The 24,937-nt window shown below is 40.7% G+C and overlaps 2 protein-coding genes across 3 annotated transcripts in view; one reads left to right on the top strand and one right to left on the bottom strand.

Moving 5' to 3' along the window:
• Positions 1 to 7,356: 7,356 nt before the first annotated feature.
• The window catches only part of ccnb3 (cyclin B3), an 80,257-nt gene continuing 62,676 nt past the window's right edge, over positions 7,357 to 24,937 (top strand). For both annotated transcript variants that reach the window (XM_067996660.1, XM_067996658.1), the window contains exons 1-2: positions 7,357 to 7,559; positions 8,943 to 9,040. The gene's annotated coding sequence lies outside the window, so the exon portion shown is untranslated. The remainder of the gene's footprint in view (positions 7,560 to 8,942; positions 9,041 to 24,937) is intronic.
• Positions 14,399 to 24,937, bottom strand: part of si:dkey-171c9.3 (A-kinase anchor protein 11) — a 37,019-nt gene continuing 26,480 nt past the window's right edge. The window contains exons 4-5 of the mRNA XM_067997014.1: positions 21,294 to 24,659; positions 14,399 to 18,142 (exon numbers count right to left, since the gene is read on the bottom strand). Of these exons, the coding sequence (XP_067853115.1) occupies positions 17,963 to 18,142; positions 21,294 to 24,659 (3,546 nt within the window). The 3' untranslated portion in view covers positions 14,399 to 17,962. The remainder of the gene's footprint in view (positions 18,143 to 21,293; positions 24,660 to 24,937) is intronic.

Raw genomic sequence — 24,937 nt, 5'->3', positions numbered from 1 at the left:
TGAGCTGCTGATCTGGGGGAGGTGAAGAGTAGTAGGGCAAGAAAAGGAAGAAAAATCAAGGTCCAAAGATCAAACCAGGCTGCTCCTGCGCCTCTTTCAGCAGCTGGTTACAGAGCCTGTGAGCAAGGCATTTGTTGTCCTCTTATGTCAGTGGTGGTGTTTCTTTCTTTTTAAAAGAAAAACGGCAAACTTTTTCAACGACTTCTATGGAATACAATGAACATTCCTCTAACATCTATATCCCAGCATCAATTGATGTTTATCATTTCATCCAATCAGAAGAAACTAGTTTCAAAGTGGACGTTTTGCACTTACTGAGAGCCACTTTTGATCATGGTGGAGATAGTTAGCAGTGAAACTGCACAGAAGTGTAGGGGTTTTACTTGTTTTTAATTCATTTTTTCTTTCAACAAAATACTGGATGGTTATTAACAAATAAAACTCTTCTGTTTAATCTCAAGTAAAAAAGAACAATTTTTATAATTGACATTTTTAAAACAATCTCCTGCTTGCCCCTTTTGGTGCCGTGTTAACTAATCCCAGCCAGAGGCGGTGGTAGGGACACTGCAGTTTGCTTCACTGCCTCCAGGTAAGAAAGGAAAAATATCAGCCAAGGATCCTGATCTTCTGCTTCATCCAGTGACCACCACCACCCCCTCCCCCCCACCTCCACACACTTTGCTGGAAAATCATCACGATAGACCTTGGGTGAGGTTAGGACTGAGTTTAGGTGTAATGCCCCTCATAGCCAAATAACTTGTTGATACAACCTTGCATTTGGAGAACTGCCACTTAGGTGAGGTACTGGATGGCTACTGACACCCATGAAACCATGTCCAACAGGAGTCAGCGAATTGAGGAAAGGGAAAAAAATGTATAAAACAAAATAAATTCAGACTATAGTTGGCTTTCTAGTTTCCCTGTTTACCAGAGGTAACGGGGGTGTGATACTGCAATCAGTGATAGTAGGTGAAATGCTAAAGATTAATCGGTGCTGGGAATGTCTGGAGGAAAACTCTGCATTAAAAGACTTGCATTTATGTAGCGCCTTTCATGACCCAAAGCGCTTAACAGCCAACAAAGTATTTTTGAAGTGTAGTCACTGTGTAATGTCGGAAACATAACAGCCAATTTGTGCAAGCAAACTCCCACAAATAGCAATGAAGAAATGACCATATCATCTGTTTTAGGTGTTGGTTGAGAGAGAAATGTTGGCCAGGAGAACTCCCATGCTATTCTTCGAATAGTGTCCTGGGATCTTTTACATCCACCTGAGAGGGCAGATGGGGCCTTGGTTTAACGTCTCATCAAAGACGGCATCTCCAACAGTGCAGCACTCCTTCAGTACTGGGAAATTTACAAGACAAATAGTACAAACAGTTGTTCAAGAACAAGTGAAAAGGAAAAGCGTAGAGCAGCAGAAAGTGTACTTTAGGCACTACAGATAAAGTGAAAACTAGAAGGCGTAAGGCGATTAACCCAGCATCAAAGCTGAAGGTCAGGCTAGGGTGTGTGGCCCAACTAAGAGTTCTATATACAAATGCATGGAGCATAAGGAATAAATTAAATGAACTACAGGTTCAAATTCAAATTGGAGGGTATGACATGATAGCTATTACTGAGACATGGCTGCAGGATGGTCAGGATTGGGAACTAAATATACCGGGTTATAAGGTCTACAGGAGAGATAGGGAAAATGGAAGAGGGGGAGGAGTAGCATTAGTGATTAGAGATGAAATCACTTCAATGATAAAGGAGGATATAACGAGAGGTAAGCAGCCAATAGAGACCCTATGGGTTGAATTGAGAAATAGGAAAGGATCTAAGACTATAGTGGGAGCTGTGTATAGAACCCCTGGCAGCAGCTCTGAAGTGCTAGATTGTATAAATGCAGAGATTAGACAAGCATGTAACAATGGCATAGTGGTCTTAATGGGGGACTTTAACCTTCACATAGATTGGGAAAAGCAGACTAGCAACTGTCAGAAAGGTGGTGAATTTATTGAGTGTGTCCGGGATAGTTTTCGACAACAGTATGTCCTAGAGGCAACAAGGGGGCAAGCCATACTAGATTTAGTAATGAGTAATGAACCAGATTTAGTTAACAGCTTAACTGTGCGTGAACATCTATCCAATAGCGATCATAACATGATCGAGTTCAATATAGTGTTTGAAAGGGAAAAAAGTGAGTCAGCTGCTAAGATTCTAGACTTGGGTAAGGTCGACGTCAATGGGATGAGACAGAGACTGTCCACAGTAAACTGGGCAAATCTGTTAATGGGTAAAATGACTGATGATCAGTGGGAAATGTTTAAAGAAACATTTAATGTGATACAGAATCGGTTTATACCCCTGAGGGGCAAGAACTCTACTTTCCAAAAAAACCAGCCATGGACAACTAAAGAGGTAAGGGACAGTATAAGACGTAAGGAAAGGGCATACAAAAAGGCAAAAAATGGCACAGATCCTGGCGAATGGGAAAGATACAAAGATCAACAAAGGGTCACAAAACAGATAGTAGGAGCTACAAAAAGAGAGTATGAAAAGAAACTCGCAAGGGATATCAAAACCAATACGAAGAACTTTTATAGTTATATTAGGAAAAAGAGGGTGGTCAGGAGCAGTGTTGGCCCCTTAAAAACTGAAAGTGGGAATATTGTCATTGACAATGGGGAAATGGCGGAAATGTTGAACAATTACTTTGCGTCAGTATTTACAGTAGAAAAAGAGCCGGAAATCCCAAGAAAACTAATATTGAATCGGGGACAGCGACTCAATAAAATTAACATAAGTAAAGCAACAGTAATGAAGAAAATAATAGCACTAAAGAGTGACAAATCCCCAGGACCAGATGGTTTCCATCCCAGGGTTTTAAAGGTAGTAGGTGAGCACATTGCAGATGCCCTAACTATAATCTTTCAAAGTTCTCTAGATTCAGGAACTGTCCCTCTAGATTGGAAAATTGCACATCACTCCGCTTTTTAAGAAAGGAGAGCGAGGGAAACCAGGGAATTATAGACCAGTTAGCCTAACATCTGCTGTGGGGAAAATGCTGAAGTCTATAATTAAGGATAGGGTGACTGAACACCTCGAGAATTTTCAGTTAATCAGAGAGGGCCAACATGGATTTGTGAAAGGTAGGTCGTGCCTGACAAACCTGATTGAATTTTTTGAAGAGATGACTAAAGTAGTGGACAGGGGAATGTCTATGGATGTTATTTATATGGACTTCCAGAAGGCATTTGATAAGGTCCCACATAAGAAACTGTTGGCTATGTTGAAGCCCATGGAATCGAGGGAAAAGTACGGACTTGGTTAGGAAGTTGGCTGAGCGAAAGGCGACAGAAAGTAGGGATAATGGGTAGGTATTCACATTGGCAGGATGTGACTAGTGGAGTCCCGTAGGGATCTGTCTTGGGGCCTTAATTATTCACAATATTTATTAACGACTTAGATGAATGCATAGACAGTCTCATATCTAAGTTTGCCGATGATACAAAGATTGGTGGCATTGTAAGCAGTGTAGATGAAAACATAACATTACAAAGCGATATTGATAGATTAGGTGAATGGGCAAAACTCTGGCAAATGGAATTCAATGTAAGCAAATTTGAGGTCATCCACTTTGGATCAAAAAAGGATAGAACAGGGTACTTTCTAAATGGTAAAAAGTTAAAAACAGTGGATGTCCAAAGGGACTTAGGGGTTCAGGTACATAGATCATTGAAGTGTCGTGAACAGGTGCAGAAAATAATCAAGAAGGCAAATGGAATGCTGGCCTTTATATGGAGAGGACTGGAGTACAAGGCGGCAGAAGTTATGCTGCAGCTATACAAAACCCTGGTTAGACCGCACCTGGAGTACTGTGAGCAGTTCCTGGCACCGCACCTTCGGAAGGACATATTGGCCTTGGAGGGAGTGCAATGTAGGTTTACTAGAATGATACCCGGACTTCAAGAGTTAAGTTACGAGGAGAGATTACACAAATTGGGGTTGTATTCTCTGGAGTTTAGAAGGTTAAGGGGTGATCTGATCGAAGTTTATAAGATATTAAGGGGAACGGATAGGGTGGATAGAGAGAAACTATTTCCGCTGGCTGGGGATTCTAGGAGTAGGGGGCACAGTCTAAAAATTAGAGCCAGACCTTTCAGGAGTGAGATTAGAAAACATTTCTACACACAAAGGGTGGTGGAAGTTTGGAACTCTCTTCTGCAAATGGCAATTGATACTAGCTCAATTGCTAAATTTAAATCTGAGATAGAAAGCTTTTTGGCAACCAAAGGTATTAAGGGATATGGGCCAAAGGCAGGTATATGGAGTTAGATCACAGATCAGCCATGATCTTATCAAATGGCGCAGCAGGCACGAGGGGCTTATGTGTTCAAGTCTCTGGAGTGAGGCTTGAACCTACAACCTTCTGACTCGGGGGCGAGAGTGCTACCACTGAGCCAAAGCTGACACATAAAGTCTTAATTACTCAAGACAGGTGATTCAGCATAAAATATTGGTCTATTAATATTCTGAATGGTTAGATGTGGCTCTTACCCACCCCCCTGCACATACTGCTGCTGATCTGGGGGAAGATGAGTAATAGGCCAAGGCATTGCAGGACAGGAAAGGAAAAAAAATCAAGGTACAAGGATCATCCCAGGTTACGACAGTGCCTCTCCCAGCAGCTGCTTACTGTCTTGTGATCGAGTCGTTTATTGTCCTCTTGGTCAGTGGTGCTGTTTTTTTTTAAAAAGAGAAACTGCAAACCACTTTTAACAGCTTTTATTAAATACGCTAAACATCCCTCTAATATCTAGACCCCAGCATTAGTTTATGTTTCCCATTTCATCTATTCGGGAGAAACTGGTTTCAAAATGGATGTTTTGCATTCACTGAGTGGCTCCTTCGATCGCTGTGGTGATAGTTAATTGTGATGTGTGATCATTGTAAAACAGCAGTCTGAAACTGGACAGAAATCTAAAGGTTCTGCATGTTTTTAACTAATTTTTTCTTTCAACAAAATGCTGGATAGTCATTAACAAAGGATACCCTTCTGTCTAATCTCAAGTAAAATGATTAAATAATTACATTTATTTAAAAAATAAAGCAATTTAAAAATCGTATTTACCAAAAATAACGCTGCTTGCCCGAATGGTTCAGTGCATAAATAGTACTAGGCAATGCAAATTATGAGATCCCAGGTTTGATGCCTACTTTATGGTGTGTTAACTGATCCCAGGCAGAGGTAATGGTAGGGACACTGGAGTTGGTCTTATTCCCTCAAAGCAACAGAGAAGAAAAATAACAGCCAAGGTTCCTGATCTTATTCTCCATCCAATGATACCCCCTGCTGAAAAATCCCTGTATTGGACCTTGAGTGAGGACTGGATCATGGATTGGCTCATCATAATCAAATAGCTTGTTGCTTCTGTACAAACTTGTATTTGGAGAATTGCTACTTGGTGGTGCCAACACCCATGGAACTGTACCCCAGCAAGGGTCAGTGATTTGAAGCAAGGGAGAAAAACATTCAGACTAGTTGGCTTTATCATTTCCATATTTACCAGAACTAAAAGACAGTGTAACACTGCAATCTGATGACAAAAATAGGCTGACTGTTTCTATTCAGTAATCTCTGACTGTAGGTGAAATGTTAACGATTAATCATTGATCAATCTGTTTATTAATGGACCAATGTCACCAGAGTGAATATTTCAGAGGGGAGTACAATATTTTGATGATGTCATTATCACACTAATGCCATCTACTGCTATAAATTTATTATTTTAAATCTATTTTCCCCGATTTTGTTCCCCGTTTTCTGTTTCCTTCTCTATAAGCAGTGACACACGGGCTATATTTAAACGGGCAGCAGTGAATTTCTGGTACCTCACTCAAATGGCCGTTCTTCAAATGTGAGCTTTGACTGTTGGTTGGCTACCTGACCATAGAGCTGCTCAGAACCAGGCTTAGTCATATCCTTATTAAGATCAGTACACCTCTACTTCTCAGGAGACACTGGATAGCATTCACAAGTGGGTATCGTAGCAGATTTTTTCCCCTCCCTAGCCTGGGATGCTGAGGCCAATTTTGGTGCTCCTCTCACTGATTAACTCCACAGATTAGAGAACAAACCTGGGATCTTCCTGGTCTACATCGTGAGCACCACAGCACGCAGTGCATTTATTCACTTTGATCATAGTTTTAGGTTTTAAAAAAAGTGGATGAAAAATGTAATGAAGATGTTTGTGCTGTAGCAGATGTTGCACCTGTTGTACTAAGAACTCACCACAGCCTCCACCAGACTACCTCTGTGACTGCATTTACAGGGAAGATTTGTACCACCTCCTGCCAGGAACTCTGAATACAACTACACCGCCTTTTCTGCTGCAGGCTTCCTATCAAAGATGAAAGTAGGTCAAATTCAATTTAAACTGAAAGCATTCTGCAAGCACACCATCAGTAAACACTTCCAGCTATGATTCAGTCAAACGGCAATTAAAGGAGCACCGTCTTCGCGGAAAAAAGATGTTTGGGATTTCTTTGTTTACGTGCACATATAGCGTCTCAAAACTAATCGATACACGTGTTAAGTCCTGTCAAACGTGATAATTTGCTCTTCTCCCTTTCCAAATAAAAAAATTTGCAAAATATTTTTTGCGAAGACAGTACCCCTTTAAGTGAGTCACAGATTTGTCCTGATCTATAAAATCAACATTTCTACAAATTCAAACGTATTTTTAAAGATTAACGTTTGCGATTACAATTTGGAATAAAAAACGCAATCTGTTTACACTTCTTCTGAAAGGTATGTTTGTTGGATTGCAAACTTGTATTCTGTCACATGAACTTCTGCCCACTAGCCCACATTCTTGGACTAGCTGAATACAATAAGCACAGGTCCCACTCCTTCGACCGACCGTACTCTGCAAGCGAAATGTGTTTCATTTTCGATTTCACCTCGATCTTAATTTTTACTGATAACCAGAAATCAGATTCCGCTTCCTCGGACAACAGTAACAACCAAAGTTGCATCTTTCTTTGCAAATAATGACAATAATTTCAATTTCTATTTAAATAATAAAATCGGTTTTAATCTAATGCATAAACAAGCAGCCACTCAGCAATGAAATAATGCATTGATTTTTTTTTAAACAAAGTTTTCCTTCTATTTATCCCATCCCTAAGACACTACTTTCCACCATTATTTTCCAGATCCGAGTTAGCCCTGAATTTTCACACTTGTTAGTATCAAACTGATTCATTTTGCGGATTAATCCCTCGTCCTCCGACGGCAGAATTTACCTTTGAGATTTCTCTTGTGAAATATACAAACACTCCCGCCGTCGCAACTATCTGAGCTAAAACCAAAGAAATCCCGCCGATGACCACCCCCCAATTTCAGCTTGGAATCTGCCGAGGTGCCTATTCCTGGACTCGTCGTGATCATCGGACCGAGGAATCCGATCGGGAGTATTGTCCAGCCATTGCATCCCGGGGATTACAAACACTCAATTCATCTGCCTGCTTGGATGGAAATGACCTAAAAAACAATCTAGCTGGTGTGGGTAGGTCTAGACAGTAGGAGCAGCTACACTCTGCGCTGTCGGTGTAAAGTCTTGAGGGTTGCGTTGTTACATTTCTCACAGCTTTTTGTCTCATCTCTTGTGTGCACAGCACGGCAAAGTTTTATCGATTGGAAACTTGGAGGTAATCACAAGGCTCCCAGCTCCTAATCATAGAATGTTACAGCACAGAAGACGGCCATTCGACCCATCGTGCCTGTGCTGGCTTTTTGAAATAGCTATCCAGTTAGTCCCATTCATCTGCTCTTTCTCCATAGCCCTGCAATTTTCTCCCCTTCAGGTATTTATCAAATTCCCTTTTGAAAGTTACTGTTGAACCTGCTTCCACTACCCTTTCAGGAAGTGCATTCCAGATGATAATAACTTGCTTCTGCCAGTGGAAACCGTTTCTCCTTATTTACTCTTTATGATTTTGAACGCTTCTATTAAATCTCCCCTTAACCGACCCTGCTTTAAGAAGAACAATCCCAGCTTCTCCAGTCTCTCCACACAACTGAAGTCCCTCATTCCTGGTATCATTCTAGTAAATCTCCTCTGCACTCTCTGCTATGGCCTTGACATCCTTCATAAAGTGTGGTACCCAGAATTGGACACAATACTCCAGCTGAGGCCTAACCAGAGATTTATAAACATTTAGCATGATCTGTCCTTTACCAAAATGTTCTTCTGTATCTTAATCTTATAGCCTACTATCAAAAACATTGCAACAGTGATACTTTTGCTAAGTAATTATAATTATTGTTGTTATTCAAAAGGTCAGATCATTCTTTGCAGTTAATTTACATGCTTAAATTCCATATTTAGAAGAGTCAGGAACAAATATATGTACAAAAATACTAGTAACTATGTCAATAGCTTCTAGCTTGCCCCTGCCCTTTCGTTTTTAATTCATTCTTAGGATGTGGGCATCTCTGGCAAGGCTGGCATTTATTGCCCATCCTTAGTTGGGCTGAGAAGATGATGGTGGGCCTTCTTGAACCTCTGTTTGTAGCGGTTTGATACAACTGAGTGGCTTATTAGACCACTTCAGAGGCAGTTAAGAGTCAACCATTTTGGTGTGGGACCTATAGACCAGGTAAATATGGCAGGTTTCCTTCCCAAAAGAACATTAGTGAACCAGTTTGTTTTTTATGACCGCTTCATGGTCATTTTTATTTCCTTTTTTTAAATTGAATTCAAATTCTCATGTTGAGATTGGAACTCACATTTTCTAGATTATTAGTCCAGGTATCTGTAATTCTAGTAACATAACCACTACACTACTGTACCCCAGGTTATGTTTCAACATTTTCTTAAGGATAATTGAACTATTAATGTCAATTGTCAAATAATAATGAAGTGCTCAACTGATGGTCTTTATTACAGGGCTCCTAATCTTGTGTGCTGTGACCAGTTTTGTTCAGCAAGACAGAAGACAGTGCAGAGAAGAGCCATGAGCCAAACAGAAGAGTCTGGAATAAAAGGTTTTATAGAGATACCTTAAAAGTATATAAGATAGTGAATAGTATAAGTGCTTCAAATTAAGATTAGGGGGCACAGGTTCAAATGTAAATTTAGGTTTGGTGTCACAACGCTCAACACAAAAAGAGTGATCAAAACTTGGAATGCATTTCTGGGCAGGAAGCAAATACTCGGGAATCACTTAAGAAGCTGTTAGATGTTGTGATGATGATGAGGGGACTGTAGGTTCTTTCTGGATGGATGAGCCGAATAGTCTTTCTCATCTGTATCTAAAATCCATGAAACAGAGAGGTAGGAAAGTCCATGAAATGAACAGTTGGAGGGGTCCATTGAGTTGAAAGTTAGGGAGGGTCATAGAGCACTGAAAGGATCTATTTTCATTTTTTTTGGTGTTAACGAATAAAAATATTTTTTTTGTTGGGCAGAGGGTTCTTATGTTTCATCAGTTAAACCAGAAACCTGACGTACTTTCAGATTCAACGCTGCATACATTTTAATTTTTCTGCCTTCCATTATTCTGTGTTTGAATTTTTTTCTTTAGTTTTATTTCTTCATTCTATCTTTCTCATTTCCTCCTTTTACTAGTTTATAATCTGGTCTTTTATTCATTTTCATTCTTTTACAATTCAGTTTTCTGAACATTTCTCTGTATATGTCCTGGTATAAACATGCGCAAACATGCCAGAAAAGGTAGGTAAATAATTGAAATATTTTTATCGTGTTCTGCTTTTTTTCTTACTTTCCCCATTTTTTCCATGTCTGCCTTCATCTGCACCATTGCTGAAACCCTCAATGCCTTCCTAGCTGGCCTCCCAAACGCCACACACAAACTTCAACTCATCTAGAACTTCACTAGCACATCCTATCCCACACAAAGCCCTGATCATCTATTAAGCAAGTGCTCACCAACCTCAACTGGCTCCCCATCTCCAATGCGTTGAATTCAAAATCCTTGTCCTTGTTTAGAACTCACTCATCCTATCTTTCCCAGTCCTACTCCACACTTCACATCCTTATCTTTTTGGAATCTGGACTACTAAGCTTCCCCACTCCCTCTACTCCACCATCTATGGCAAGGCCTTCTATTATTAGCCTTACATTCTGGAATTCTCTCTGAAACCCTTCCACATTGCCACATCTCTCCCCACCTTCAAGAAGCTAACTCCTTGACCACACCTTTGGTCACCTCCCTCAGCCTTCCCCAGCCCCTGCTCGGAATCTAGTCAGCCCCTTTGTGAAGTGTTTTGGGATATTTTGCTACGTTAAAATCTCTATGTAAGTGTAAATTGTTGAAGTTGTTTTCTCTATATCAGATGGACATAATCAGGAAAAAAACTGTAAAATGAACAGATATCTCATGAAATAGTTACTGTTGTAATGTAGGAAACGGGGCAGCCAAATTACGCACAGCAAGGTCCCACAAACAGCAATGTAATAATGACCAGATAATCTGTTTTTAGTGATGTTGGTTGAATAGTGCCATGGGATCTTTTACGTCCACCTGAGAGAGCAGACAGTGCCTCAGCTTAACATCTCATCTGAAAGACAGCATCGCCAACAGTGCAGCACTCCATTAGTACTGCACTGGAGTGTCGGCCTAGAATTTCGTGCTCAAATCTCTGGTGTGAGGCTTGCACCCACAACCTTCTGACTCAGAGGTGAGAGTGCTACCACTAAGCCATGGCTGACACTTAAATTATAATGACAGGAGTACTCGACCATGCAACAGACAATAGTGTACGATATACAGGAGTGCCATAAGTAACAGTGTGTTATATAAGTTTGTTTCCCATGGTTTGCTTATGACCAAACAAAGGTTGTCCTCCTTCCATTAACTGTTTTTCTACTACTCTCCCAATCTCCAATTCATTCAGTGTGCCTCTCTTTCTATTTTGTTCCACTTTTTCTCTCTCTCATTCTGTATGTCTCTCTCACATTTTTCTTATTATGTTGTATAATAAATTCAGTTTGTATATAACTCTTTCTCCATCACAATCTGTTATTCTCTTCCCTCTGCTCCTATCTCTTCCTATATGCTACCAATTTCTCCTTATTCTCAAATTTGGATCTGCCATTCATGCCTTTGAGGGTTCAATGGTGTCAGTCACTCCTAAAAGCAAGCCTGAGTTCTTTACTTTTATGGGAGTTGACTCACACTACCCTATATCTACTTGTACGTTTGTGTAATCTGGGTGTGTAACCATAGCATCCTCTTGTAACCTGGACTAATGTCTTTTCCTTGTGTGTTTCTTCAGTCTCTCCAAAGGCAGATTGAGATGGTTTAGTTTGAATCGTAAGCTGCTTTATTCCATAGTAAGATTAAAAAGTACAATAGGTAGTTCAATCAGTGGAACTTATATTTATGTAATAATTCAAACTAAAGAATGCACGACACCACCCCAACTTTGCTAGGTCATCTTACTTAATTTAAACATTGCGATCCAGACCCAGGTGAAAAATCGAAGTTTGAGGAACGAAACAGAAGGTAAGTCCAAAGCCCCTCAGAGAGTGGAGGCTCCAGTGCAACTGAGCATCACCAAATACACAACACACTGCTGAATTTATATTACAAGAAGGGATTCTATGAAATATGCTGAAGCTGCCATTGCAGTGGAATCTGCCCTGTTTATATTGAACATGCAGTTGATTTTAAGTCACAGTTTGTGATTTTCTTTCTTTCTTTAGTGGCTGGGGAAGGTGCATACAAGTCGATACAGGCCAGCAAGCAAAGAAAAAAACATATTGCTGTCCTGGACAGGCAGACTGAGTCACTCAGCCCTTCAGAAGCCAGAAAAGATGGCCGCAGTTTCTGACAGCAACGTTTAGATTACTGCTGGTAGCACCATTGAAACCCACCTCCACATCTGATCGTTACATTGTAATTTTAATAACAAATGTCTCTGCACTATAGATACGCCCCAAGTGGAAAAAGGAGACTTTTATTTTTTAGAAAACACAGGAGTTTGTGTCTGGTTTTCAAAATTTGAATTATTACATAAATATAAGTTCCACTGATTGAACTACCTATTGTACTTTTTATCTTACTGTAGAATAAAGCAGCTTATGATTCAGGAGAGCCCTGAAAATGGGTAGGAATATTCAAGAAAGGAGCATGGAGGAAAAGGAGAATGTTGTCATGTGAAAATGTGAGTAAAGGGCAATAGTCCAGAGCTAATAGCCAAATATATTGACACAGAGATTATTAATCAGCAGTATTTTGTGGGTGGCCTTGAGAATGCATCTTCCTGTGTATTGCTTTGGGAGATTCACTTATGTTGTTTACAGACAAAGAGTAGAAAAGATTTCCTGTCTTAGCTTTTGCCAGAAGCTGCAAAGCTCCAGTTCATTACAAGAAGTAATGGACAGCACAGCTTACTATATTGGAGCTACTTTAGTAACAGATGTTTTAAATTTGCTTTGTGAGGACTGTTTAGGCTGAACGGACTAGACTTATGAGCTTCTGCCTCCAACTATTACTGCATCATGAATTGTTTAGGTCCTAGTTGACAATGTTACTGCTGTGTATTGACTGGAGTCCATTCTTGCCAGGGGTCAATAAGTTAGAAGTGATGAGGCAACAGGAGATTAAAAGGTTATTGTCTTGATCACCAGGCATGGTTTTCGTATCCTGTGGAGCAACATGGTTGGTGATCGTGGAGCATCCCATAGCTCCAACTTCTCTTTGATAAGGATATGTGATGGCAAGTGGCCTACTCTGATGAATGGGGAAAAATAGAAAGGGGAAAAGCAAAGGTAGAGAGAGTTAAACATATTACATTGAATTTCTCTGAACTTGTCTGGTTCAGCCACCAATTGGATAATTAGCAAGAAATTAATCATGAGCAAGACCTCATTATTGATCATCACAGGGGCAGAAAAATAGCCATCTGAGAGTACATAAATGCATAGCAAGTTAAATATCCAAAACAACCTTCTGTCCCATGAGACCTAGCCATCTGTTCTCATCCAACTCCAGGACCTCTGATAGTCCTAACCGGTCTCCACTGGCTTTGACAAAGAGGTTTTTGAATGTCAAACTTGTTGCCATTATGAGATCATGGGGTTGAATTCGACTTCTGCCCGAAACCATTTTCAGTTTCAGGCCTCATTTGAATGCGACCAGTTGCCAAATAGGTGCCCCACTGCAGCTTGCCAGTTGTGTGAGGGTGGGAAATCAACCAGATCCCAGACTGAACAGGCTGGTAGATCAGGCCCAGGGAGGGAGCCAAGCTTAGGTTTGAGCATTGGATGGCAGCAGACCACAGTATATTTGGGGGGGAGCCAGGAGGAGGCCCACAAAAATTCTCCTCAAAAGAATTCCAGGCCTTTTATTGAGCACCCACCAGAGTCCTTTTGAAGACGGTTAGTTAGGCCGCTCAGTGCCTGATACAGATGGGCGGTGCACAGCGCACGCTCTGCCCATTTGTACCTGAAAATTGCAAACAGGGTCCTACAACGGGCAGAGGATCCTCATTTGCATATTTAAGCAGCCTCATGCCTAAAACAGGTGGGTGGGCTGCTTACCCATTTACAGGCCTGCCTGAAAATTGCAGCAGGGCGGGCCTTGGGTGTCAATGGAATGGCCGAGGTCCTCCAGCCCCTTGATTTTCAACTGCTGGTCGCCTATTTTTCAGGCAGCTAGCTGTTGAAAATCACCCCCATGTCTGTTTCTACATTGCCACTGTTGGAGGGTTGGTATAACGTATGGGTGTCACCTGGTTCCTTTACAGGCTTCCTAATAATGGACCCAAACACAGGGATCTGAATGATGAACAAGGAGAAAAATACAAAACAAATTATGGAGATTTGGAGGGACACAGTACGCTACAGAGATCTGTGGCAGAGTTTTCAAACAAGTAGACTTACTGATCAGGTTATAATCACCTAGTCCTTGGTGTGTATCTGGAAAGGAAACAAGTAAAAACAGATTATTTTTCCTTTTCTAAAAGGAAGGCAATGTTACAGACAATATGATCTAAATGTATATTTTAATTCTTCTTCCCCCTATCCTCCATTTTATAATTTCCCCACCCTCTCTGTGTCATGGATCATTTCCTATCCAAGCGGACGGTGACTGATCAACTCCTAGACCTTAGCCCTCTGTATCCCTCTGCTGGGAGATGTGTAAAAACAGCCAGGGGATATATCACTCACTGATATATCCTGACCTCCATTCTGCACCTGTCAATGATTCCATGGCTTGGTCTGGTACTTGTAGTGTAATGAATTGAGGCCATAAGGCTGAATCTTTACCACTCTGTGGTATGGGGTGATAATACAGCAGTCCACGCAGCACCCACTCTGTCAAGATCAAAGTTATTCAAACTAAATTAAGGACACATGAATAATGACAAAACACATCGAAGAAAATTTACATTTTATTAATAAATGCAGATCATGGTTTTAATACTGTTACACATTGACTGCAAAACAAATTTTGTAAAATAAAAAGATAAAGTGAAAAAAGTACTGTTCTGCAATATACTCCCTGTGAGATCACTAACACTGAAACTACAGGATCCAATTTGCATCAAAATAAAGCAACACGTACATTTGAGGCAAAGTATATCTTCTCAAACAGAAGGAAAAACTGACTGGAGTAGGTTTGTCTTCTCACTCCTTATTAGTAGAAGGGCTTATGGGATACTTAAAATAAAACCAATATTGTCAAGGAAGGGGAAATATAAATAAAGTAAGGAAAATTCTCTCATCCCTGTGCTTGATCCCATTCACTCACTGGCTCCTAACCACTTTTTAAAATCTAGCTGCATGTTCAATATAAACAGGGCAGATTCCACTGCAATGGCAGCTTCAGCATATTTCATAGAATCCCTTCTTGTAATATAAATTCAGCAGTGTGTTGTGTATTTGGTGATGCTCAGTTGCACTGGAGCCTCCACTCTCTGAGGGGCTTTGGACTTACCTTCTGTTTCGTTCCTCAAACTTCGATTTTTCACCTGGGTCTGGATCGCAATGTTTAAATTAAGTAGGCTGAGAAAGCCTGTGCCCAGCCCGGCACTGTTCCCAACCTGAGGTGAAACAAGCACCATTTCGGACACTAAAATATGTCAGGCTCTTCACTGAAGGGCTCACAACCTTTAATGTTTGTAAGATTTGACCGAAAAGTAAAAACCCACTCGAGCACATTTATTGTAGCAAGGGACAGGGAATAGACTGACCTAAGGTTGAGACCTTCCATTAAGCCTTCTAGTGTCAGACCCTGGCTCATCTCAGCACTCGAGTGTGTACTGCTTTAAATGAATATTTTTTTTAAAGCTGCACCATATGTCGTTTAACCACCTCACAAGAAGTCCAGCTGCAGAGGACTTTCAATGTGCCTTTCATGCAACACAGAGCGGGAAAATTCCATTCACCCACTAGCCTAAGTTGAACCTTTCCAGATTTGGCAAGCATCCAAAGCAACTTGCCTGCTCAGTAACTTCAGCAACCCCAATTATAGAAAGTCACGTTCAGGCAATCCTGCTGATTGTCTTGTTTTTCCCTCTCCCTCTCCTGAAGATGATGACTCAAACTTGGTACAATTCCATAGGTATTGCCAACATAGGTGAGTAGGAGCATTAGAGCCATTCGAGATCTTATCTTCACCTAAAGTTTATGCATCCACACTTTCCAGCAGGAATCACTAGATAGTGAGCAGGTGAGGAAAGCTGGCTCCTACCAAACCTGGGGATAGTGAGGCCAATGTATCACCCCATTCTCAACCAGCTTGATTAGCTAACTCAGTACAAATCAGGCATCAAACTCTGATTTGTGTGGTTCAGTACTACAGTGCATGATGCATTTATTCACTGAACCATGGAGGGAGTTTAATTTAGCTTGAGTGGTTTAATGGTTAGTTTTCTAGATGACTGTATGTGATGGCAAAGGCTGATGCATTCACCAGTCACCTAGACAAAATCATTTCTAGACAAATGCTAAAGCACAATTATTAAACCAGGCATTCAGATCCAACAGAAAATGGCACCTTGCACTCACATTGTGTCAGATCCTGGAAATTAGTTGCCACACCAATCCACCGGTATCAGGAAATTCCCACATTAATTGACACATATTCCAAGTTTCCTTGACAATGACCCGAGCATTAGGAATGTAAAAGTATATGACTCCAGAATAAACAAATAGAGTTAATGGCTGAATAACTCAGAGTTCACCATGAGGTCCAAAGGCTGCACGTACAGTACAAGAGCAGATAAATTGTGCAACAGGGAAAGAGATTAAAAATGTTAAATATGAAATCCCAACCTATACACCTGGACTATTTACACCAGCAGTTAGCTGTGTTACAGCCACCATTACTGTGCCAATCAACTGGGAATAAATTAAAATGACACACAACATATGATTCCAGTCTTTTGTTTTCCCTCGCAACTATTTTTTTAAAAGAATTTTTCTGTCCTTATTTAAGGTTACCTTCTCTCTTCACTGGTACCAATCACAAACAGTCAGCATCAAAACTGCTCCCAGTGCATGACGGTGCTGTTTTGGAGCCAGTAAGTAGGAGCTGACAGTGAATATGAGTGAGTCTCCTGCTGATTGTCCCTGCCTGTGACGAAGCACATCATTCCTGCTCGCAATCCCCCTCCCCCTCCCCAAAGACCCAGATGAAGTCAGGAACCTGTCACCTACATTTTAGTTCTACATTGTGGCATTATGGGCAAGTATCCTCAATGCTCCGGACCCATCACACTGTTGTTCCATTTTATATTGAATTAAAAATGTAAGAAATGTAAAACTTCTTTATGGAACAATTTTAAGTAAGCTGTCCTTCAAAACCACTACCCTGATGGGTGCTGAGGTAGGCAGCCAAAAAAATACACTGACATTGTCAAAGGACGTTTTCAAATGATATTCTCCATTTTATTTAATTTCTTATAAGCCTTCAGCACCTCCTTACTGGAAAAGGGTTCAGTATAAAATAAATTCTTAAAAAATAAATAATGCAGAAGGAGGGCATGATAGAACAGCATGGTGAGTACAGCACATTGTTGCTTGTGGTGTGCTTGTAGCCATGCATGTACAGCAAGTTGTCATAGAGCTTTGGGGAGCGAGAGGTGTCATCTCAGGTCATGCTGATGCACCTCCTCATCGCTGGTTGCAGACTACTATTTGGGGGAGTGGCCTGGGAACCAGTCACGGACCTAAATTCACCAGAATGATACCGAGGCTAAAAGGGTTAAACTATGAGGACAGGTTGCATAGACTAGGCTTGTATTCCCTTGAGTATAGAAGATTAAAGGGGTGATCTAACTGAAGTCTTGAAGATGATTAAAGGAATTGATAGAGAGAAACTATTTCCTCTGGTGGAGGAATCTACAAGGGGGGAAAACCTTAAAATTAGAGCTAGGCCATTCAGGGGTGATGTCAGGAGGCACTTCTTCACACAAAGGGTAGTGGAAATCTGGAACTCTCTCCCCCAAAAAGCTGTTGAAGCTAGGTCAATTGAAAATTTCAAAACTGAGATTGATAGATTTTTGTTGGGCAAGGGTATTAAAGGTTATGGAACCAAGGTAGGTAGATGGAGTTAATATACAGATCAGCCATGATCTAATTGAATGGTGGAACAGGATTCAAGGGGCTGAATGGTTTTCTCCTGTTCCTAAAGATAAGAAGAGAACTCTACTCCAGGAAAGAGAATGTGACTGTCAATTTAAACCTTTTTAAAAACATACCATTTGACCTTCCTTTAGTATAATAATGAAGCTAATATGAGGATTTGGAGCAGATGAGAGAGACACCACAGTTTCAACACACAATTCCTTCTTTACTGCTCCCAAACTCAAATTCTTCTAGGCAGCTTTCCCTTGAGATTTTGAAAATGTATTGCGTCCATAATTTTTAAAAAAACACTATGAAAGATTGATTGTGAGTCATTACTTAACAATTTCTGGGTAAAAGCCAAGACCTCAGCTGGAGGTCCTGTGCGGTATACTGCGAGTCTGAATGCTATCCAGGTGTTCGAGGAGCCAGTCAAAGAGTGTTGGGCTGGCTCCTGTCTGGTTTCTTTCATAGAAGGTTAGCACTGCATGAAGAAGGCCTCCCACTGTCCATTCCTCCTCTTCAGCTAGTGTCAGCAGGGTTGGGAACTGGAAGAGAGAGAGATTACTGTCATCACTTTATGGGCAAATCATTTTCCAATCAGGTCCTAAAGACAATCCAAACTGGAATTCTACTAGTGACCACTCTGATATCACAGAAGCATCCTTTAAGACATCATAAAGCAGCTTCATTAATAAAAACAATATGTATATTTAAGAACTAAGTTGGCTTTTTAGTAGCTTTATGACATGAATAAAGGATGCAATGAGTAAAGTGGGTAATGGAGCAGCAATACGTGATAATGTGGAGTGGCAAGACAGTTTCTATTTCTGCTTCCATTGAGTTTGCAATCCTACAGCAGCACAGCTAAGAGATGCACCAAATGGAATTCACAAGTATTGCATGACATGGTTGAGGCTTTGTTTTTTTTAAACTGATCTATTTATAAGAAACTAATCAGCATTTGGCTTCACTTCAACAACACAGTCTCAAGAATCGAGCAACTGCTTGAATAAACGATAGACATTCCAATGTCAGTCACCTGACTCTTAGTCTCAAATAGGGAATATCAGTATTATTTCACTGCAACTTATCCTCACAAGAGAAGAGACGGAAATCTGGAGAGAGACGTCACAAGGCAGCCCTCGTACTTTGTAGTGACTGATGGTGAAAAGGTGGAGGTGACCTCTCTGCTCTCTAGAATGCAGAATATGAGTGGTCCGGGAGATTAGAAGGAAAGGGAGAAAAAATAAATATTAACAAAACCTCAAAAATAAATATTGGAATGTTAAGTATGAAAGTTATTTATAGTTATAAATCACAACTGATTTATACTAGCATTGTGATATTTAATTCATCACCCCGTGGGCCATGATACATCCTATTTTTAAAACACTTGTATGGGTTTAGTTGAAAATAATCACATTTAATGAGTGGTGACTGTGTTATGTCAGCTCCTCTAATTGGATGAATAACATATCCAAAGAATCCCTCCAGCACGTTTAATGTTTGTACCATGGTCTGATTATTCCCAGTAGAAGTGATGCTGGATAAGCAGATTAACTGATTAACACAATTCAGTTGTGTTCATAAATATAAGCAGGTTATAGATATTGTATAAGTTGACCAATAAGATACAGTTGCTTAAAGTATGTTTTCAATAGATATTAAGTTGTAAATAACAGAATGATGCCAGAGGAGCCAGACTGCTTTAGTTCCTATCTGCATATTGAACTGTGAGGTGCAGTAGATTTTAAATTTGCTCCTAAAAAATAAACACTCTCTCCAGTCAGTATTTCCAGCCTGGTCAGGCTTATGGGCCCTGGCCTCTCTCAATGGATGAAGTCATAAGCCAGACTAGTAGGGAACATTCAATGAAATGGAAAAACATCTCACATCCATGCAATTTCTGTGTGTCCCCCCCTATTGCATTGTAGAAACAACACAGCCAAGCCTGATCCTATCCACACATTTGAAATAGAGGTCCCTGGATGTTGATCAGAAACAGAACCCATCCCTAGCCCAGGAGCAGTGAAGCAAATTATAGTTTCAGTCGTTGACCTTGGTACAGCTGACTCAGTACAGTTCAAAGATTGAACCTGGAACCTTCTGGTTCCGTATGATTCAGTGCCAAATCACGTGATGCAAGTACCACAGACCAATCCAGGAAAGCCACCTTCTATGTGCTTTCTTTAAACAACTTGCTGGGTTAACTGAAGCGGTCTACTTTAAATAAAAATCTCCCATATTTGGAAACTGCAAGAGATATATAAGCAACTGTTGATCTCTTGTAAAATATTGGATGAACAAAACTCAAAACAAATACAATTTATCTATAATAGATACATCCACTGGGTGCATTCAGAAATTTCAAGCAGTAGGTAGGTAAACTTAAAATGTTTGCAACCAAATGTGTCCTTTTAACATCACAGTAAACCTTTCTACTTAACTTTTAATCACCTTGTGAAGAGCAAAGGGGAAGTGGATGGAATCTGGCTGCATTGAAAATAAGAGCTGGAAGATAGATCTGGACACATCCAGAAGGAAAGATGACAGTAACTATGATATATTCTTTTGCAGCCTTGCTCAATCATAGTGTTAGATTCAGGTAATTAATTAATTCACATACTCCCTCAAAAGATGGATAGTGCTCTTGTCAGTAGTTTTTGTATTGTTTAGAGGTAAATTGAAGAGAAAATTCCATTTGCAAAGAGGGTCAGTAATTTTCCATTGAAAGACTTGGCCCATATTTTGAAGAGGCCAATTTGTGGCCATCATCCATCTGAAGCATGGGATATTGTTACAATTCCATGAAGGTATGGGATATTGGTTCTAGGGAATGTAATGCTTTTCTATCTTTTACTCCCAGCATCAGCATTGATCGCCCTCAAGTCAGATATAGTATGGGGATTTGATACATAGTAAAACTACCTCCGCTCTGTGCCAATAATGTGCTATAATCTCAATCTTAGAAGAGCATATAGTACTAATTAGTGCGACACTGTCAATTAGTCTCATATTATGGACTACTTTGTGCTGTGGATTCATATCATATTCTGTAGTTATTTGGTGGAGAATGTCTGTAAGGGTCATTATATGTTCACTTCACTCATGACACTTACAGACGGGAGAGAAGAGACTTTCCTTCCTGTTGCGAACTCAGGTTCCAAAATGAATTTAGTGTTCATCAGATTGAATTATATCAACACTGAGGAATGGAGTACTTTTTCCAGCTTTGTCATCCACCTTGAAGAACGCTCATTTGGTGTAACTACAAATTCAAAAGAGCAGCTATTACTGCCCCAGTGTGAACCCAACAGCCTGCCTTTTGCCCTGTTTGACTTGAGTTAGCCAATTTAATACCAAACTGTGCTACCTGATGGGCAGTTTTTTGATGTGATCCCTCACCAATTGGAAATTGGGTTGAGTTTACCCAAGCACATTTCATAGTGAACTCTTATAGCTGGCAAAGGCTTTCATTGGCTGGGCTGTATTTAAATCAGGGTTGTGAAAGTTGAGTAAGTGCGCTAGTCGGCTGTACCACCTAGTTATCCTCTTCAAGTTTCATTGGTTGTGGTGGATCATTAACTACTGATCAGCATGAGTATTCACAACATGATATAGTCATAACAAATTTACATAAATTGTGATTTATTGGTAGGAAAGGAATCTTAACAATTCACAAACTGTGGGACTCACCCATATGAAGTCCTCACTTGAATTCCTTAAGTGAATCTTGGAGACGTTAAGCTGAGAAGCTGCTACCCACTGCAGCATTGCCTGCATCTGTACATCATCAGCAGCAGACTTAGAGTTAAAGTTCACCAGCAAAAGTTCTATTACCCCCGGAGCCAGGGAAGTAGAGTGCTGTATTTCCTCGCAGCTTTCCTGTTCTTCAGCCTTCCACTGTAATGTATCAGTCGGCTGATTCAGACCCTCTTGTGCTTGCTTTGTTGATGTCACATCTCTATATTCAACTACATTTAGTCTTTGTGATTTAGTATTCAGAATTATGGGAACACCCACTCCACTGGCCTTGAAAGATTCTTCTGCCTGTATCTTCTGTTGGGGCTCTGGACTCTCTGGTCTTGAGCTGTTGGAGATTGAAAGAGGTTTTCTATACAATTCGTCAGTTTTTGGAGAATGTGTTGGTACCTCCTTTAAAACTGGTCCAGCACTACAGTGCCTACATGCATCAGCCAAGGAGGACTTCAATATAGCTTCTGCTAGGCTTTCAGCATATGCTTTATTTGCTGGTTTGTGGTCTGGATCCTTCAATATCACTTTAGACAATTCCAAGGTGGAAGTCTTTTCTTCATCATTAATAATGGGCTCTGAATTAAGGGCTGGAAATGCATCCTCACCTTCATGCTGACCAAACCTTTCCCTCTTTTGTTCAAACAAGCTCATTTTTGTTCCTGCTTGAACAAAGCAACTCAGATTCTCTCCAGTGAGCTCTTCAGTCTTCTCTTCTACCGGTGACTGCTTTTTTGGGTATGGATTGTTGAAAGAACTTAAATAGCTGTCATTGATATCATTTGTTCCTTCATGGGGACTTGCAATGGTTCTTATGCCAATTCCACATCCTGAGCCTTGAGTTACTGGATTTTGCTCTTCTTCAGTAAACACAGAACCACTACATAGAACCACAGCTTGGCTGCTTGCCTCAGATTTCATTGTTTCCAGTGATTCTTTGATAAGCTGCTGCTCTGTTTTGTCCCCAATGAAAAGAGGCAATTCGTCAATGCTTCTGGCTGCAGGGTCGGTCTCCTGCAGCTGTTCTAATGCATGCACAGACTCGCTGTAATCCTGAGGTAAGCTCACAGTGCTGGTACAGCTGGCTTGCTGCAATTGATATTGAGTTTTAAATATGTGGAGGGCAGACTGTACCAACCTTTTTACCCACTCTTCTGATATGGAATTGACCTGCTTAATATAATGCAAATGCCTACAATCTTTATTTTCATTCTCAGCAGAAGATATTTCATTTTTTCTTTGCATTTCATGTTCTCCATGTTCAAGTAGTTCAATTTGATTCAGAAAGTGGATGACTTCCTTGATTATTTCCTGTGCTAATCTGTCAGCATAGTCCCATAACAGTCTTTCCATTTTTACTGGAAAACTGGCTCTGTGTTTATCCTCATTGTGTTCATTTGGAATCCTTTCTGTTTCTGGGATACCTGTATCAGAAGAAAGTGAGTTCAGTTCTTCTGAGGTCTGGTATTCATTGCTAAACTTAACACCATCACACTTCTGGCCCCTAGGTGCTTTAGGATCAATGCTTTCTCCTATGATTCCACAAATGACTTGTGCAGATGAAAAGACAATACCTGACACCAAATGACTAAAATAATCTTGTACCTTTTGTTCATCTGTGCAAGAACTCCCTGTCGGTTCACTTGTTGAAGCCGGAAGCTCCTGCTCCAAGCTTTGTGTCCTCTCCTCCTCAGGCACCTCAGAAATCCCTGCAGTGTCTTTTCCACTAAACTCTTGAGACAATGATCGGATTAGCTTTCTCATAAACTCAGCCTTTTCCTCAGTGTCTCGATCCTCCTCAGACAAGCAAAAATTGATGGTTTCCTTTGGGGTTGGTGGAGGGGGTGAAGGAAGGAATTCTTTTGCCAAACCTCCTTTGAGTTTTCTAGTAAAACTCCTCTGACTGCTACCTAGCTGTGGCCTCAGTGGTGTAGGTGGTGGTGCATCAGGATAGTCCAGTGACCCCTTCTTGGTGAGCCCTAGTTTATGAAACATGAGTTTCTCATAGTCCTGATCGTCAGATCTCTCTTTGTCTGATGTTGATAAATGCCTTTCCCTGTCTGGGGAAGAACCATCCAAATACTGTTGCGATACTTTGGTTAAACTTTCAACTTGTTCACCATCAAACAATGATCTTACTGTAGAAGTCACTGTAGTTCTTGTAAAATGATTAAGTTCATGTGAAAGGATGTCGGATTGTGACAACAGCATTGTTGAGATATCTGAAAGGTCTGAGGATTTACTTTTATGTGGCCCAATATTAGCAAGGTGTAAGTTCTTACTTTCTTCTTCAAATTGCTGCAGTTTGTTTCTTGTCACCATCCTGCCTAATCTTGCTTCCCTGGTGCCGTCAGAAATTATTTCCTGGGTCAATCTCAGTGCGTAATTCTCCACAACAGGAAGCATTGTAGCTACTGCTTCTCCTGTGGAGTTGGCAATTATCAACTGTGAAATATGGTCAGCAAAGGTCTCTTCTATTCGAATCCCAACCTCCTGAAAAGAGTTGTGAATATTACTGGAAGCCTCTCTGCCGCAGTGAGAAGCCTCTTCCCTCCCACCTTTTGATACTTCGAGGTTCCTCTCAGCTCCTATCACTCTGCTTGTCCTTAAATCATCTTGTGATGGTTTGAGAGACTCTCCAATATCTGCTAATGTTTGATTTAAATGGGAGTGGGGGGCGATATCATGAAAAAACATCTCTGACGCAAAATGGCCTTCACTGGGTGTCCCGGCCTCTGGCTGTTTCATGTGCAAAATTGTGGTTTTGATCCCCAGAGGAGCACTGTTCTCAATCACTGTACTAAGTATCTCATTCGACATCCACTCTGCATAATGGGAAAGTACTTCCAAGGATTGTGATCCACTGGGGGATGGAAGATTGGATGGAGTTCCCACAACTATGTCTGTTGTCATATCTGTCAGCTGAATGCCCTCTGCTGCAGGGTGTACAGGATTAGAAAGCCTTTGAGCAACTAACTTCTGCTGACACGACCGCTCTGATATTGGAGTATCAGTAGCGGAAAGAGGTGGATTATCATCACCAGGAAAGGGAGTATCATGAAGGTAAGTACTAACATCAGGAGCAGGCATGTTTATTTTTTGAGGAGTATTGGCATCAGGAGGGGAAATATCAGTAGCGGGAACGTGCTGAGATCTCCCTGTGCTTTGACTGTTGACATCAGGAACATTTTTGGTAATTGCATGGATTGCATGCTGGAATCCCAAAGCATATTTTCTGAGGCTGTAGAATATAGAACCACTGTTGTAGCTGGCAGAGGGTGACAGGCACATTACTCCTTCTGTTAAATTCTGTTATTCAAAACAAAATATCAACCAGTTTAACCATGCACTTCAGTAAAAATACTATTCAGTTTTTTAAAATTATATATATATATACACAAAATTAATTCATTTTTGATTAAATTTGCATTATAAATACGGTCAGGAATTTCCTTGGAGCTGCTCCTGCTCTGCTGCCGAAATCCGATTTACGTGCAGTACTTCCGGTGAAGTTACGGCAGCTCCAAGGAATTCCCGGCCTAAGTCTTTTCATATGAACATCATTATGTATTAGTGCTATGAAACAC

This window comes from Heptranchias perlo, chromosome 15 (assembly GCF_035084215.1).
Source record: "Heptranchias perlo isolate sHepPer1 chromosome 15, sHepPer1.hap1, whole genome shotgun sequence".
In the NCBI taxonomy this organism is placed as follows: Eukaryota; Metazoa; Chordata; class Chondrichthyes; order Hexanchiformes; family Hexanchidae; genus Heptranchias; species Heptranchias perlo.
Note: the sequence above shows the minus strand (reverse complement) of the source record. Positions and strands in the feature narration are given on the sequence as shown.